The sequence below is a fragment of the Ammodytes marinus genome (assembly GCF_949987685.1).
Source record: "Ammodytes marinus genome assembly, chromosome: 12".
Classification (NCBI taxonomy): domain Eukaryota; kingdom Metazoa; phylum Chordata; class Actinopteri; order Uranoscopiformes; family Ammodytidae; genus Ammodytes; species Ammodytes marinus.
Genome location: NC_137216.1, coordinates 20,851,831 through 20,870,222, shown reverse-complemented (window position 1 = coordinate 20,870,222; position 18,392 = coordinate 20,851,831). Strand labels below are relative to the sequence as shown.

Genomic DNA, 18,392 nt, shown 5'->3' with positions numbered 1-18,392 from the left:
ATGACATGACTGAATCCCAAAAGTTAAGAAAAATGCTTGTCACTTTATTCCCCCTAGTGGACAAAAAAAAGGTCCACAGCTTAGGGAACAAACACTAAATAAAATACAAAACAGGTCCTCTATAAATGGAAATATGAAAAAATACACTTCGTCATTGTGGCTATCAAAAACATGAAGTACCGGTATATACAGTGGAAAGGATCCTGAACTACAGACAAGGAAAACATTACACAAAGTTCACAACTGGGGTTTCAATCAATCAGTCAAGCACTCAGTCTCATGCACACAATAGCATTTCTCACTCGCAGACATTCGCCCTCTCGTCCTGAACACGCTTCTCTTAGTTAGCGTTAAAGCAAAGCGTTTTTTTACCAGCCTCAGCATCAATCACACTGTAAAGACAATGACAAAAGTTGTTAATCCACATTGGTCAGCCATCAGCCTTGCATTTGTGTGCCTGATGAACACAGTTGAGTCAGAAAGAAGAAGAAAGTTGATTTGATTTCCAATCAGCATTGGAGAGCAGAGATTTTCTGTGGCAGCTGTGAAGCAGCCTCCTTTAACTGTCTGCTGTGGTGGTTGCCAGGGTCACTGTAGTAATGGGCTGACCGATGCCGTGTATCTGCATACGAGCCAGTTTCTTCTGTTCACACTCCGTCACCAGGTTGTTGAGCTCAGCGGCGCTGTAGCCAATCAGAGTTCTCAGGTCGCACACAAACTTGTAGACAAAGCGCTTGCCCTGCACCTTGCTGATCATGTCCCCGTCGTAGTAATACCTACAAGAGAATATAAAAAGTCATAATCTCGCTACATCAAGTCTGAATATAACAAAGCAATATTTAAGAGTCTGAAACAACGCATGTTTTTTTTTTTTACCTGTGTTACACCCAGTAGAGTTTGAGACATGCAGGTGTTTTACAAACATGGAGGTTGAAATGAAACATACTACTGAGTTGCATTGTGGGAAATAAAGGATACCGTGTTTTGCTGCTTTAAACCCCAACTAGGGTCTAAAGGTCGGCCGCTGCGGCACTGAATCCGGCCATCATTTTCACAGATAATTTAAAGTAGATCCGAAGCCACTGGAAAACCCCTTGCTATCAAAGAGAAGAAACAAACCTGAGGGCTCTGCTGAGTTTCTCGTAGTTCATTGTGGGCTTGTTCTTGCGTTGGCCCCATTTCTGTGCCACAAGCTCTGGCTGGTTGAGTTTGAACTCGCCCTCCTCTCCAACCCAGGAGATGCAGTCTCTGGCATCTTTGTCTGTCAGCAGCTCCAGCAGGAACTGCCACAACTGGATCTGTCCGTTGTTCCCTAGCACAAGGGAAATGCCGCATTTAGGGTAAAATGTTGTAAATAGTCATAAACATTACAATCACATGAAAAAAATATGAATTTGCTTTCAAATAGGAAATTAGAATAAACATGTAAAGTGATTGTAGTAGTGTTGTAATAAACTATTTATATTACCGATTAAATTGCCAATTCCTTTTTGGGGATCTACCTTTTTGGTTTAGAAAATTCTTCGAAACGGCTGCAACAATATTTTAAATTCCAAGAATAATTTAACAAAATATCAGTTTGTGTGCTTTCGGCAGACAAAACAACAAATGAAATGCCCAATAGTACCCATTTCCTTTTCTATATATTCACCTACTGACTAACAGATACATAATGATAATAATTACAACTTGGAGCTCTGGCTATTTTTACACCTGTGCACAGTGCACCTGGCCAATAACTGTGCTTCGGATTGCTTCCTTTGTAAGATTAAATCTTGTGCACAAACCCCCCTCCCTGAATGCTTTTCAGCACTTGCAGGCCAGGTTGTAGAAAACATACACCCAAAAAAGCATCTGCTCACATACAAATTACACACAGAGTTGTGTGGAATGAGAGCTACCTGTGCGGTTGCCAGGTGAGCTGCGCTCTTCTCCTCCTGAAATACGGGGAGTTCTGGGGCCACGGTTCTGCTTCAAGACCTTTATGGCAGTAGGTGTGCTCACATGAGCAGGGATTATCTGCACAGCTGGAGACACAGATGGAAAAGTTAGAGATGAACGGGTTATCAATGATCAGAACAACTGTTGGTCCGCTATGTTGTTGTGAGGACAATTTCTCCCCTTACATGTACTATCTCTGTCCATATTTGTTTTTGTAAAACACTTTGCTGCAATATGGCAGAGTGAAAAATGTCATTGTTAGTTGTTTCATCAGACCAGATAACCTGAACAAATAATAATTAGCTAAATCTAGCCCTTAGGAGAGAGTATCCACAAGGTTACGTTTAAACTGTACAAATCTTCAAGAACTTTAATTGCCCTAATGGCAGACTTTTCAGCAAATCACTTACGTTGATCAATGGTGACAGTAGCGTCCCCTCCAGACTGGTCCTGGCTCGCCAACACATCTGAAATAAATACAAGGGATTAAGCAAACATTGAATTAAATTCAAATTGTTTTGGCCCCGACTACTGTCCCAGGAACACACAAGATGCAACTTTCATTTGAACTCTCTTGACAGCAGTGTGTACAAACATGACCGATACAATATCTCTATCTGACTTACATTTGCGTAGGAGCTCCAGGTGACTCCACAGTATCTCTCCATTGGGCACTTTCTGAAGGAACTCGTCCTGGCTGAATCCGCAAAGCTCTCGACCTGGGATGTGAATGCTGCCTATTTCCATCTCATCGATGTTGAACTCCTTCATAACCCACACAGCCCAGTGGATCACCTGGTCAGCTGTCCAAAGCACAGGGTCTGAGAAGAAAGAGAGAGAGAGAAACCTCTTACTCTCACAACCAGGGTAATTTCATCAACACATTAAGGGTAGTTTTCCCCACAGTAATGCATTTCGTTCAAGTGTTCCTTACCGTACGGTATTCCCAGGCGAACCTGCTCTTTGCGATAGCCTTCGAGTGCTGCGGCCCAGCGTGTAACCTGCTCAGACGTCTCGTCCGACAGCGCAGATCTCTCCACGGCAATGAGTTGACCCTCCTCCACCAGAGAGCCCTCCTCTCCTGCTGCATCCGGATCAATCACCACCTCTACCGTTTCTACTGGCTTCACAATTTCTAAAATGTTCAACTTCTCTTCACCTTGATAACGGGGGGAAAAAAACACAAGGTTGATGTTTATATGTAGATTTGAAATTGACCAAAAGTGTATTTTATGATCTTTGAAGTATCTTTTCAGTACCTGGTTTGGTTATAATCTGTAGGCTGAGCTGCACTGTGCCATCTGTCTTTACTCCCTGATCGAAGAGGCTGTGATCCGGGTGAAGCTAAAAGAACACAACAGAAACACTGAGTCAAGCAGTGAAGAAAGATAATGTTCAACAACATACTTTGCAGTTCAAAGGACATTTATCAGACCCATATTACACAACAAGGCCCTGTTTTTATGTAAACCGTCACCAAATTATTGAAACCCAATTAGATCCTGATGTGTTCCATTTTTGTATATTGTTACCTGAATGTCCTGCAAGCAGATATCGTATGCATCCAGTGATATTTGGATACGAGGCTCCAAAAGCTTCTTCAAATTGCCAATGGGCTCATTGATGTCGATGTCTTGTTGAATCAAATCTGACGCAGTGATGGTCTGCTCCTCAACACTAAAGTTAAAAGGAGAGAAGGAAAATAAATGTAAATTTGATGTTGCTGCACGTGCAAAATAATGCAAATAAATGTACTATGTTAATGCTTACCCTTCCTCCAGGCATGCCTGTTTCTCACGTTCATCGATCTCTATCTCTATCATATCTTCTGGTTCACTCTTAGCCATTCTGTTTTATGCAGAGAGCCAAGCTGTATGAAGGTAATGAAATATATGCTTGTTTGTAATTCAAACGTATTACAATGCAATAACAGGACATACAAGAAAGAAACAATTGCATTCATAGTGTTATTGGTGTGTTTTTTGTTACGCTATATGACACAATACAAAATACAAAACCACCCAAAATAATACTATATTCACCATGGCTGTATTGATGACAGTTACCCTGCAATAAATATCACCTTAAATGATCAATATTTTTCTTCTAATCAACAGATCATTCCTTTATCTTTCAAATGTTAGAATGTTCTGAATTTATATTACGTAAGTTGGGCAGCATTAAACAATCAAATTTGTAGACATCCAATTTCCTCTTTATAAATTGTATTTTGTATTGTCAATTAAGAATCAAGATAGTACATATATATATATATAAATTGTGTATAAAAATAAATACAGTATAATTTTGTTAAATAGCACATATTCACTACAGCTCGCTGTCATAAAACAAATGTTTTATGTATTATCATGTAGGCCTAATTGGAAGTTTAGAAGCACAAAAAAAAGTTTTCTATACTTTATGTCTAAATACCAGAAAAAAATATATAATATAATATTGGCATCAGCATGTACACTATATGAAACAGCACTTCGAGGTGTTTTATTATAAAGGCCTCTCAGCCTCGACTCCTCATTGGCCGCCTGGAACAGTTCACTGCTCCGACTGCTAACGTTAGCCAACTCGAGGGGCGAGGCTTTGGCGTCTTAAGGCCAACTAGTAGGCCATTAGGTACCGAAAACAATCCCTAAACATAACCACACAGTAAAAAAAAAAACACATGTTAGAAAAACACAGAAAACTAAAATGTACACATAGCGCTACACGTGTCGGTGCACTGAAGCTGGACTACAGTGAAGTAAGTTAGCTACAAAACTCCTCGCGAATGCAACGCGGCGCGAGGCTGCCCGTTGCACAATCGTCGGTCCCACGCGTGCTAAAGAACGGTATAAATATCGTGGGGACGCATTGCGCATTCATTAATTCCATAAATCTTTGATAAATCACACTTTAACTCTGCATGTAGCAAACTTTTAAAAACGGAAATAGAATAAACGGAAACAAAACAGCATAGGGCAAATGGAAAAGGAGCCGGAAATCCTGGCTAAGGTTTACAGCGGTGCAAGACTTCCGAGAGCAGCCGCGATAAATAAATACGACACAAGCTGCAGGAGAAAAACTACCACAGGACGGCTGCGAGGTCGGTAAAACACAAAAATAACGCTCGGTTAGAAACAAATTGCGACTGAACAGATAAGTATGGAATGGAAGAGAAGCAGTTTTATGGTATCTGGATGTATACGCACTGTGTTTGTGGCTGGACGGCTGCATCTCCACTGCTTTACTGTTAGCAACACAGCTAACACTGAACTGATTGTAACTGGAAAAAACTAACGTTTAATCTATTTTACAGACAGCAAAATGGACAAATGAGAAGCTGTAGCAACGGATGAAGTTGTATTATGCTTTCTGAGTGTGTTTTTTAAGAAGTGAGGGTAGTCGGCCTTTTCCGACACCAGCTCACTAGGAACACACAACAGCTAGCTTGCTACAAAATAGCGGGAAGAGTCCAAGCACGACAAACAATCCCTTTACTTTAACACATTTAAGTACACTTTCAGTAGAGCAAACGCACCAATTTCTTAAATTTCCATACCTCTTTAAATTCAGGCCTTGATAGGCGTTGGAATTTGTTCAACTGTTGTGGATAAGCAGCCAAAATACTCACACAGTCGAGTCGTATCATGCAAGTTTGTCCATGCAACTACACACACTGAGGAGGGCGGAGACTAACTGGCAAAGACAGTTTACCCGAAAACTTGTATGGAAAAAAGGTTAAGATTCCTCTGTATTATTTTGACTCAGTTCCTTATTTTGAATCCGTTCTCTCATCATGAAATTGTCCAACTGATTAACAGATGTTTGTTGTTTGATGAAGAAAGAAAACGAAGTTTTAGCACTAAATGTCCTGGCAATCATCCAATACAGGGTTCCTATAGATCCTTGAGTCATAGAAACAAGGCCCTAAATGGAATCAAAATGTCTTTAGTCAAACTTTGTTGAGTCTAAACAAAGTCTAAAATAATTAAATGCTAAGCCATAGGGAGTAGGATCTTATAAATCTTTTCTTCCCTGTCATTGCAATTTATAAACTCAATATAATAGGTAGCATCTAGGTTATGTTTTGTATATTTTATAAATTCCTCTCTCATTAACAAATCAGCCTGTTGGCATGATTCCAGAGGGTGATGTTGCCACATTTAAGTGGCACATTGTTATCATTGGCTTTTTAGTTCTGTATTGTAATTTGTAATGCATTTTTCGTTTTTTTCCCAACAATGAGGTATTCTAAATTTTTCCCTGGACCAAAGTCATGTTTCTTTTTTATAATACTTTATTGTAAATGTTGTATTTACCTTCTTTGACTTGCCTAAGTTTTCCGTGTCCTGATTTAAATGATCACCCATGATTCTTCAATTCTTTCACAAAAATACTCCCATTTCATCCAACTAACTTACATGCTGTGTGTCCTACATTGATGTTGTTTGAAATTCCTTGTTTCCTACAATCTGTTTTCGTCAAAGGAAAGCCTAGTGAGTGAATACAAGTGAAACATGGGGGGGGGGGGGGGGGGGTCTGTTAAATGAGGCCAATTGTTTGATATCAGCTATTTTAAATATTTGAAGCAGGATGGGATTCAACCCACTAGAGGGATCTGGGGCAAGAATGAGCTGCCTCCCCTTGCCTAAACACATTGCCCTGACACAGATGTCTACCTTCTTTTTTGAGACTCTGCAACCTCTCAGAATGACCTATTAAATGTATTGAAATGGCATTTTGACACAGGCCCCTAATTTAAAATCCAAATGCCGGGTAAAAATGCAGAAGTGTCTTTAGGGCCCCCACCATTTCATTACCTGCAACACACAACGTGGAACCTTCAGGGTGGAGTACTGGCAGACGCTTTGTCTGGTTCCCACCTTGGCTTGCTCTGCTAAGGTTTTTGTGTGTGGGCAAAGCCTTTGTTATGGTTGGTATAAGAATTGGTTTGGCAAACTGATATTGAGTGGACCACACCGTTACAAATGACAAAAACAAGCATTGCATGTCCAGAAACATGATCTTCCTTTTCAGCATCCTGAATTGGTTGAATCATAGGTTGCGTTCCGAATCGCATACTCTTTCTTTTTTCTATTCTACATACTACATCCGACGATAAAAATTATCTAGTTAGGATGCAGTAGGCATACTATTGGGACATACTTTACTCTCTTATTTCATCATAACATTGCGCCTTGATCTTGCCTCTTGCTTTTATATCCGTCGCATCCCCGTTTGTTTTCATATGGAGGCTTCGTCGATGTGACGTCACTTCACGTGCGCACTGGATTGTGGGTCAGAATCGCCCAAATAGGATGCACTTTTCAATACTAACAATATTGGCCGCATGAAGTAGGACATCCGGGTACTTCTAACCATCCTAAATCTGGCCACAAGAATCGGGACATCCTAAATCTTTTTTCTACATACTATATAGTAGAAAGTATGCGATTCGGAACGCAACCATAGTTTGTGTTGTTGCATTTCAGCATTTCTTATTATCATCTTTTGGACAATCCAATGTCTGTAAATGTGATCATGTTATTTGGTATAACTCTTCATTATATTTTCTCAAATGTACAAAAGTGTTTAACAAAATAAAACTTGATTAAAACAATTTGTTTTTTTGTTTGTATCTACGTCTCATTTTAATGTCTGTCAAAATGTTGTTGTTTTTGCCATAATTAACAATTGTAATTTAAATACTATTTTAAGGACTTTGTTTTGGAGAGACTTCTTTAAAACAGTCAGTAAATAGTTGTAGCCTACAAAATTAGGTCGGATAAGTTAAAATCAGCATGTTTAAAAGCAACGTTTTTTTATTAGTTGAGTTCAAGGAGGATGCTACACTGATATAGGCTTTTGAGAATTTTTCATTTTTCAAAATGTCTTTATTCATCAGAAGTTAAAAATGATAGCTTGCGTCGCTTTGGTAAAAAATAATGAATCAACTTTTTGACTATGTAGCATAGATAGTATATAACAGCTATGTAGGCTACTATTATGCCTACTACTCTTTATCACTCTTTATAGGTCCATGGCTACTAGCACTGGACAGTCAGGAAGGTACTGTTGTTTCGAAAGTCGAGACGGAAATTACGTATATGATTGTTTCCGGTTTAATTTTATTTCAAAATAAAGGGCAATATGTCAACAAACCAACAGTCGTATCAAAACCATGGTCAAACCACAGATAGGCCTAACTATTTGTAAACAATACTTTTACACTATGACTTCACATAAAGTTTTTCTTAAAACTTAATTTTAATGAGGATAACTGTCTAAATACTGGTTTTCACCAATTAATTATACTGTGGACACCAGAATAATTTCACTTCAAATTGTGGTATGACTTCGCAACAGGCTAGTATTAGTGTTTTGACATAACCTTTAGATTGGACACTAACAGAATGATACCTGTATATTGGTTTACTCAAAATCTTAACTATAAGCTACAAGGTTGCACGTTTTAAACAGTTTAATTTATAATAAGAGGTTACAATAGGCTAATTTGACATGCAAACCAATACAGAACCAAACTACAGATTCCTCAACCAACACCATTGAATGAATCCACAACTTCCAGAAACAATGCAAACAAAATATACATTGTATACATGACATGTGTGTTTTGTATGAGCTTCACAAAGATACCATTTATTGAAGGGATCTTTCAGACCCCTTTCAACAATGCAACATAAATAAAATAATACTTGCAAAAGAAAGAACACAAGTGAAAAGAGAATGTGAGACCTAAATAAAATAAAAATTCTACAAAGACAGTACAAATGATATTTAAAATGTAGAGATAAAATATAATATATTATATTCGTATACACAAAGCACCTTACACTTATGTTAGGCTATAACTATTATTGCAGTTGTTTTATTGTAATAATAACAATCGTTTGCTTTTTGTTTTGCCTGTTTTTTTAAATTATTATTTTTTGTTTCTATTATTATTGTTATCGCTCCAATGACGAGGAGCCAAATTCCCAATCTTGTATTTTTTTTTACTTGTTTAATGTAGAAGCAACAATATAGGATATTGAATCTTGAAATGCCGTCAGTAACTCCATGTTTGTGGAGACTAAACGTTTATTGTGAAGGAGTTGAAACGGAGGTCTTGTCGCGGTTAAACACCACAGGCTAGCCAAGATGGCGGAGTACCTGGCGTCCATTTTTGGGACAGAGAAAGATAAGTAAGTAGTAAACGTTTAATTTAATAGATCCTTTTACATTTATTTCTGTATGCTAATCCCGCAGAGTCTACTTTAACCAGTCGTACAAATGCAGCGGGGTTTACAGGCTCACAGCTGTTATCGTTACACTGGCTTTAGCAACTAGCAGCTACTGCTAGGAAGCTAGCTAACGTGGGTAAAATACCGCGCGGCGTCTGCGACGTCTGAGCAGAAAAAAAACAATCATTACGAGTTACTTTTTCTAAATTATAATGAAATCCCTTTTCTAATTAAACTGGAATAACACATAACGAGGTATACTCCTAACTACCACTAGAGCCAGAGTAATCTTTGTGAAACCCAGTTAAGTCTTTGTTATAACGGTGTAAACCAAGTCCCACTGTTTTATTTGGAAGGATACATTTAATTAGCAATATTGTGACTTTGTTTGTATTAAAGTGAAGTCAAAGTAAATGAATGAGAACGGCTACTGCTCAGTGAGTCCCTCAATATGCTTATACTATTTCTGTTTTTACATTGTATTACGATTTACATTATATCGTTACAGTCTTAATAGGCATTGGATTCAGAAATCTAAAATGCATGCCTCATTTGGTATTAAAATGTCGTAATTAAACGTTTCTAAAATATTAGGACATGGAAGTAGTAGACACCTAATGTAATACCCTTATTAAAATCTCATTTCAATCATATGAAAACGAAATAAATCAGAATCAGGTTTTTTGCCTAGGAAATTTACACAAACAAGGAATTTGCCTTTTTCTGTTTGTGCACACATTAAATATACAGAAGATTAGTAAAGCCGATTCAGGTATATTCTTAAGCTGTATATATATATATATATATATATATATATATATATCACAAGCAATTGCAAACAAACTTTGTGAATATAATGGTCTAAAACTGGAAACTAAAATTACATTGGAGGAGAAATTAGACATCCCCCGGCATCATGACTCAAGGCTCCCATACCCCTTTGCAAAGGTGCCCACAGTAGAAAAAGTACTTTTCACAGTTTGTTTCAGTTGTAAAGTTGAGGATATTGTGTTTGGGTGTCAGGAGATATTTGCTACTGTCCGAAGAAAGGCTTCAGATGTTGGTTTTCAAATCCTGTGAAAAAGGTTTGTTATACCTAAACATTAAGGCCTGTATATTTTTTTTCATAAACACAATGACACACTCTGGAGTTTTATCTTTGTTCATTTTGATCTCATTGTATTTTCATTATTATCTATTTTTCCCTTAGGGTCAACTGTTCTTTTTATTTTAAAATTGGTGCCTGCCGTCATGGAGACCGTTGCTCCAGATTACACAATAAGCCGACATTCAGCCAGGTAAGATCATTCTTCTCTTTTGTTCCAAAACGTCCGGATGTAGATAATTGGTGAGGGAAAACAATAACTTCTTATGTCAAGTGGAAACAATAAGGAGATTCAGATCCGAAAGTGGAAGTTCATTTTAACGACATACAGAGAACACATACAAAATATACAATCAATTATGAATTTAAACAACAAGTCCCCTTTACACTGCCCGTGAAACCAGGGAAAATTCTGGCTTTAGTCCGCCTTGTCTTGCAGTACTAATGGGTTTCGGCGTGGAAAAATGTAACAGATTGCTCCAGCAATTTTACTATCTCGGGGTAGTAAGCAACATTCTTTAAAAACAACCCTAAAAAGCCTCTGAGGAAAGCTGTGTAACTGCACACACTGATCTGCCAATACGCCGGCTTTGCTTTGTCCAGTGTTAATATACACAGCCAGCATATTTGGCAGATCATCATTGCAGTGCTATAGGGGCTAAAAGGACCATAGATGACATAATTACAGGTTTGTTGGTGAAAACATAGTAGTCAAGGAATTGATACAGGAACCGTTAAACAATTAGCAGAGGAAACATATATTTTCAGGTTCACTTTGATTGTGTCTGGTTTCACATACATTCTGAAAGATGAACTATATAATCTAATCAAACCTTCATTCGTCCTATAAGTAACTTTTTGTTGTGTCTTTTACAGACTATTGCCCTCCTTAACATTTACCGGAACCCTCAAAACAGTGCCCAGTCTGCTGATGGTCTCACCTGTGAGTATTTCAGGCCATGACATGGGTCATGTCCTAATTTATGTCTCACAGCATTTGTTGAAGAAATAATGAATTATATATTAATTCGGAGATTTTTTTTTGTTGATCCTATACATTCTCTCTTACAACCACTAGGTGCCATCAGTGACATGGAAATGCAGGAGCACTATGATGAGTTTTTTGAGGTAACTCTTGCCGCTGGAAAATGTCTTGTGTTGCAGGTCTACCTCCAAAAACATTCAGGGAAATAGCAGTCATTACAAAGTAGAAACCAAATACAGATTATCTTGGCAATGTTATAAATGGTGTGTATTCCATCTGAGCTGGTTTGTACTGCATTGACTTGTTTTCTGTGTTTGAAAGATTTTTACCTCTGAAAACTGCATTAATAATATCCTCGGAGCTAATATAACAGACTTGCTCTTTGCTTTTCTATGATTTAAACAAATGTGACATAATTAGGGCTGTCAAGCGATTAAAAAAATTAATCTAATTAATTACAGGCTCTGTGATTAATTAATCTAAATTAATCGAATACTTATATGACACTTTTATACCTGTTTATAAACAGATAACGGCTGTATAGCCTACTACAGTTTGTTTCTCTCTCTCTCTCCCTCTCTCGCGCGCGCGCTCGCTCACTCTCCGTCTCGTAACTTCTGTCTCCTCCCCTCAGACAGCATTATACATGAACTAGCGCCGAATTTTCTCAAAAAAACAAGCAGACTAAATGACGACTTTCCATCTCCCACAACAGACAGCGCTGCACTGCCACCATTTCATAGCCTACTCATAGGCAAAAATATTGACACACACACACACACACACAAACGGGGCAGGTGTCCGTTTATGCGAGACAGCTAGCAAACAAAATTGGAGGAAGATTGAGAGATAGGCCTACTGTTTTGAACCTAGCCTACATTGTTGCACCCATTAAATCAATAATGCACGGACACTGCGGAGAATTAAGTAAGATGTCTTCCTACCTTCATGCTTATTTGCCGAAGCATCCCATAAACCGTCCATAGAGCCCTCGAGTCGGCCCCTTTCCCCTGCTTCTCTCTTTACTTTTCTCCCTTTTACCCGTGCGCCCGGCCCGGCAAGCGACAGGTGCAGCTCCGCACCACTTTTGCACCGGGTCAAAGGGCATTATAGAAGTGCAATTAATCTGCGTTAATTTTTTTAATCGCGTTAATTTTTCTGTGATTAATTAATCAAAATTAACGCGTTAATTTGACAGCCTTAGACATAATACATAATGTAATGATTACTGGGCTTGAGACAGAGCCAGGCTAACAGTTTCCAGTCTTTGTGCCAAGCTAAGATCACCAGCAGCACCTTCATATTTACATCACAGACATGTCAGTGGTCTCAATCACCCCATCTCCATATTTTTTTCTCTCATCCTTGCAGGAAGTCTTCACAGAGATGGAAGAAAAGTATGGAGAGGTGGAGGAAATGAACGTATGTGACAACCTTGGGGACCACCTAGTAGGGAATGTGTATGTGAAGGTGGGTGTCGGAATGGTCTAAATTTGTAGGAACTAATGTAGTGCCGGTGACTTTTCTTTTAAACTCCACTCTTGTCTGTCACTCTTGTAGTTCCGCTATGAGGAGGATGCTGAGAAGGCCGTGATTGACTTGAATAATCGATGGTTTAACGGACAGCCCATCCACGCTGAGCTGTCTCCCGTCACAGACTTCAGAGAAGCCTGCTGTCGCCAATATGAAATGGGGTGAGTCTTAACTTCTTCTCAGGGTTCCTGCAAATCTTTAAAGCTTTGAAAGACAGTAAATTAGTTATTATTGAAAAGGCATAATTGGTTTCAAAATGTCTCAAAATCAACCTGTGAGTTTTAAATACAGCCATACAAGGGAAGTAGGATTTTAATAGTGATAAAAGCAACTTATTATTATTATTATTATTATTATTATTGTTGTTGTTGTTGTTGTTGTTGTTGTTGATTTTAGTTGGACATTTTTAATGACCTGAAATAGAAAAATAAAATGCTTTTTTAATGTTAATTAATTATAATTCAATACATGTTAGCACATGCATGGAACTGAACTTGTGACACAGGTCACATAAACATTTTTGTCAACATTTGAAGTAGATCGTCAAAGTTGTTCACAGGACAAAAAGGCAAGTTTTTATGATAAAATAAAGATGAGGACAAAATTGTTCCAGCACTGTTATGAACTTTCTTTCTTCAATGGTGGTTATTGTAAAATTGGTCTTCGATTGAATTCTCAGTTGCAAATAAAATGGTGTTCTGTCTGCGTTGTCTTATTTCTCTCTGCTCAACGTTGCCCTCTCTCCATAGGGAATGCACTCGTGGTGGCTTCTGTAACTTCATGCATCTGAAGCCCATCTCACGTGAGCTGAGGAGAGAGCTCTATGGACGTCGGAGGAAGGGGTACAAATATGTCCATTACTTTTACATTTCATTTAATTAAAACTTCCTTCACACATTCTTAAAAAAAGACGAATGCATTGTATGTTGTATATGATTTTGATTTTAATCTTTTATTATTGTGTCATGCATTAGCATGCCCAGCCCACACAGGCTTACAAGACACAATTATAAAACACGAATAGACCAAAAACAGATGCTAAATACTACTGTATATACAGTGTATATATAGCCTGGCTCCGCCCGCCTACCTACTTCCGCCCAAATTTCATTTTCCCTGCAGTAGTCAGTCTGGTGGTGGGGCGTATTAGTGAGATTTTTCCGAACAGATTTCTGAGTATCCAATCAGCGAACAGAGGAAGTGGCTGAGAACGATGAGGGTCGAAGTCGCGCTCCAGTTTCAGTTGAATGCTGCGTTCCCTTACGCTCGGAACTCGGAAACTTCCGACTTGTTAGTTCCGAGTTCCGACCTGTCTGTGTTCCAGTGCATCTGCTCGGGAAAGTATGGACGCCTACAACCTTTCTCATCCAAATAACTAAACGTTAGGCTCTAGCAAGTTACCGTTGCCAGGTACCGGTAGATCCATTAGGGTTGCTGAAATTTCCCGAAATGGCCCCTTTTCAAATCCCGGGATTTCAGAGCTCCTCACGGGATTTCCCGGGATTTCCCGTTGAAACCATTATTGCCCTTTAATACTACTTTAATGGGACTAAATCAATGCCAATAGATACATAAATGCAGCAGAACAAGGCTATATTACATCACGTTTTATTTCTACTTAAATAACATGAAGAAAAGCCATTCAAATTAGGCAAAATATTTTCCAGAAGTTAAATAGGCCTATTGAAAACGGTGTTTTTATGAAGAAAATACGAAAAATGTTTCACAGAGGTTCAATATCAAAACATGGCCAAAAAACGGTGTTTGGCGAACAAATGTATTTCAAACAATCTATTTTTATTTCTATGAACGAAATCAGTTTGAATTGAATATTTTCCAAAGGATAGGCAAATAACAAAAAATGCACTACCGATTGCTCTTAACGTGTGAAATAAGACATGACTTATGAACTAACAGCCTATTCAAACTGACACGCTAAGCAAGATTACTTTCCAGCTTTCCTTTCTTTTACTTTCATGAAGTGTGACTTCAAGAAACACTGCTCAGCCTGTTTCTGAGCTTTGTCACGAACTGACCGCACACCGAGAACGCTCTTTCTTCCACGGACGTCGGCTGTATGGTGGAAAGTGCAGAGTAGAGCTGCTGCAGGTGTTTGGGTCGCTCTTTGGTTGCCTCGAAGAGCGCAAACTCGTTTGAAATTATTTTGTGGAGGTCATTCCCATACCTCTGGTCTGGCTCGGGACATTGCATGCAGTCATTAGCCTCGTTCGACTTGGAGCCGTCTTGCTCAGACCTGCGCAACTATGAAGCCAGTCTTGCTGAGCGCACAACAAAAATGCTGTGCGCTCAGCAAGCCGAGCGTCATAATTGCGCAGGTCTGAGCAAGACGGCGACATCTCTAACGAGGCTAATGACTGCCTGCTGCAGATGTGCAGTAAGGCTCTGGGTCATCGTCTGCTCGCTTGGCTCTGGCTGATACGCATATTCTTGGGTATCATCAGACTCTTCCTCGGACACAGCACTTTCAGTATTGTAGAGGCGCTGGTATTTCGTATGCCTGCCTGTCTAAAAAATACATTTCACACAAAATATTGTGTAGCCTTTGTTTTATTCATTTTAGCTTATTAAAAAAAATATCCTCCCTCAAAAAAAACGAAAAAAAAAAAAAAAACGGGAGGACGGGTCCCGCGGCCAATTTCCGGTACTCCCGGACTGACTCATTTCACGGGAATCCCGAAATCCCGGGACCCGTTCAGCAACCCTAAGATCCATAGACTACAATATGTAGTGAAGTCGGAAATTTCCGAGTTCCCTGAACGCACCGTCAACAGCCGGCTCACGACCAAACGTTATGCGATTGGTTGGATAAGCCAGAGTGGCACTGCGCAGATCCAGTAGTTTTAAACTTCAACAGACACCCGCCTCCAAGTGAGTGAACGTTTGCCAATTACAGCACTTCCAGACCTTCTGTACAAATGAAATGAAGTACGATGGTCTGGTAGCGCCAGGCTAGTGTATATATATATTATATATATATATATATATTAAAAATAAAAATATATTTTAAGTAGTGCTGTCAAACTATTAAAATATCGCGATTGAATGCATTTTTATCTATTTTAAATGTCCCTTGATTTCTTTTTGCCCCATTATTGTTTTCTCATTTTAATGCTCTTATCATTCTCTATACCCTTGTACTTCAGTGTAGTTTTTCTAAAATATTATAATTTCCAATTCAGTGCAAATAGCCCACAATGTAAATCCCCCACCCCTAGAACATCATACACAAACATACTGTAATTGGAACTTAATTTTTTTTAATTGAAAACCAAACTATAAAACAACATAGGCTATATAAAACACATAAGTAGTAAGGCTAAATTAAACTGGTTGCTGCCTAAATGTTTTGGGGGTAGTTCCTCTAATGCTTATTTCAGACTGTGTGGACTATACGCCTGTGTGCGCTCAGGTGGTTGCTATGGCGCTACTGCAGCCAAGGCTACAGTCGCACTTCGTAGCGAAAGGGAAAATGAATGACTGCCGGCTGGCACTAACTTAAATTAAGCTTTTGGTTTGTTCCGAGTGTTACAGGTAGTCCTGTTGCAAATGACGGGCTTTCTTTTCTGTTCTTTCACCGCTTAATCCCAGAGTCACACACGGAAGATGCTACCAGTGAAGGAAGCGAAGCGGGGCTAGGAAGCGCTAGGTTCCGGTTTCTGCTTCAAAATAAAAGTCAAAATTTACTTGACGTTTAGCCGTTTTGCCAGTTAAATGATTTTAATGTGAAGTTACACAGTAGCAAATGTTCAGTTTGAATTAACAGTAACTTAACTGCGAGCGACATGCATAGTTTGCGGTGCTGTAGTGTTTCTAACATTACTAGTTGTTGCAACAGCATGTGAAAAAAAAAAAAAACTACAAAGTTTGCTTGGCCAAAAAGAACGTTAATCTCGCGATTTAAAAAAATTTACACCGTTATGCGTTTGGGTTAACGCTGGTAATTAAATTGCGCGTTAAATTGACAGAAGTAATTTTAAGATATATTTCTCGGATGCATTTCCTTACTTTTTATATATAGCTATTGACCTGAGAGTCTGAAGTAAAGAAATAACTATAATTATTATTACATCAATTGTTAATCAACCCTTTCTTGACCTTTCCAGCCGCCACAAGTCTCGGTCTCGATCGACGGAGAGGCGATCTCGCTCACGGGACAGAGGTCGAGGAGGTGGTGGAGGTGGTGGTGGTGGAGGGGGAGGAGGAGGAGGAGGAGGAGGAGGCGGCGGCGGCGGCGGCCGCCGTGACCGTGACCACGAGAAACGTCGCTCCAGAGACAGAGAGCGTTCAGGGCGATTCTGAACAACAAGCCATGACTACTTGTCCTTCCCTCCCTGTATCCATCCCCTGTCTTTTTTTAAGTTTGTACCGTTCAAGATCTATTATAGGACTGATAGAAAGGTACCCGATTTTGAAGCTGTGACAGCATTGATGAACTTTTTTCTTTTTTTTTCTTGATTTCTGGAAATGACTTTCACCTCCATTAAATTGAAAATTTTTACTTAACTTGAGTGACTCATGAATCTTTGTTGTAACACAATTCTCTTAAGGATGGCAGCACTATTCTGTGCTATGCTATGCTTGGGCTTTGCATACTTCTGAAAAAACACAGAAAGTGCTAAATTCACAAAACATTTAAACTAACTGTAGTTTCATTGAGTTTTTTTCAGTGCTCTCGGGTCACTTTCAAATGGTCATCACAACATCCTGATAACCTAATCGTATCACACAGTGCGTTTACATGCAGACTCATAATCGGGTAAATAAACGAATAAGACTTCAACAGGGGCCTGTTGCATAAAACTAAGATAGATAGATTAACCTAGGATATTTCGGTTATCCTGGCTTGCGTTAGCCATGATCCGGTTGCATAAAAGCGGAGGGACATAAGTTACCATGGAGATTTATCCTTTACGTTTAGCCTGGTCCCGACCAGGCTAAATGTAAAGGATGAACTTATTCTGTTGCCTGATTGGCTCAGTCAGCTGTCACTCCGATCTGAAATCAAGGTGTTTAACAGTTATTCCATGATCTTCTGTGTAATGCTTTACACTGTGTGCACAATTATTAGGTAAGTGAGTATTTTGGCCATATCATAATTTTTATGCATATTTTCAAACTTCAAGCTGTATAAACTTGACTGCTTATTGGATTCAAGCATACCAGGTGATGTATATTTGTGTAATTAGTGAGGGTGTGGCCTAAGGAGATCAACACTATCAAGGTGTGCATAGTGCTAATAATTATTAGGCAGCTTTTCTTTCTCAGGCAAAATGGGCAAAAAAAGAGATTTAACGGACTCTGTAAAGTAAAAAATTGTAAAAAGTCTTTCAGAGGGATGCAGCAATCTTGAAATTGCTCAGATATTGGGGCGTGACCACAGAACCATCAAACGTTTTGTTGCAAATAGCCAACAGGGTCGGAAGAAACGTATTGAGAAAAAAAGACACAAATTAACTGCCAAAGATTTGAGAAGAATCACACGAGAAGCTACCAGGAACCCATTATCCTCCAGTGCTGCCATATTCCAGAACTGCAACCTACCTGGAGTGCTCAGAAGTACAAGGTG

At 39.0% G+C, this 18,392-nt stretch overlaps 2 protein-coding genes across 2 annotated transcripts; one reads left to right on the top strand and one right to left on the bottom strand.

Annotated features, from left to right (window-relative positions):
• Positions 1 to 28: 28 nt before the first annotated feature.
• Positions 29 to 5,618, bottom strand: gabpa (GA binding protein transcription factor subunit alpha). Its single transcript, XM_080038326.1, has 10 exons — positions 5,498 to 5,618; positions 3,712 to 3,811; positions 3,474 to 3,618; positions 3,201 to 3,285; positions 2,876 to 3,100; positions 2,568 to 2,762; positions 2,352 to 2,408; positions 1,902 to 2,027; positions 1,120 to 1,312; positions 29 to 776 (listed from the first exon to the last, which is right to left on the bottom strand). The coding sequence occupies exons 2-10, from the start codon at positions 3,786 to 3,788 to the stop codon at positions 560 to 562; spliced, it is 1,320 nt and encodes a 439-aa protein (XP_079894452.1). The 5' UTR covers positions 3,789 to 3,811; positions 5,498 to 5,618; the 3' UTR covers positions 29 to 559.
• Positions 5,619 to 9,085: 3,467 nt separating this feature from the next.
• On the top strand, positions 9,086 to 17,323 carry u2af1 (U2 small nuclear RNA auxiliary factor 1). Its single transcript, XM_080037637.1, has 8 exons — positions 9,086 to 9,143; positions 10,393 to 10,480; positions 11,164 to 11,230; positions 11,366 to 11,415; positions 12,644 to 12,742; positions 12,833 to 12,966; positions 13,555 to 13,647; positions 16,930 to 17,323. Exons 1-8 carry the CDS (start codon positions 9,100 to 9,102, stop codon positions 17,123 to 17,125), a joined length of 771 nt encoding a protein of 256 aa, XP_079893763.1. The 5' UTR covers positions 9,086 to 9,099; the 3' UTR covers positions 17,126 to 17,323.
• Positions 17,324 to 18,392: the final 1,069 nt, after the last annotated feature.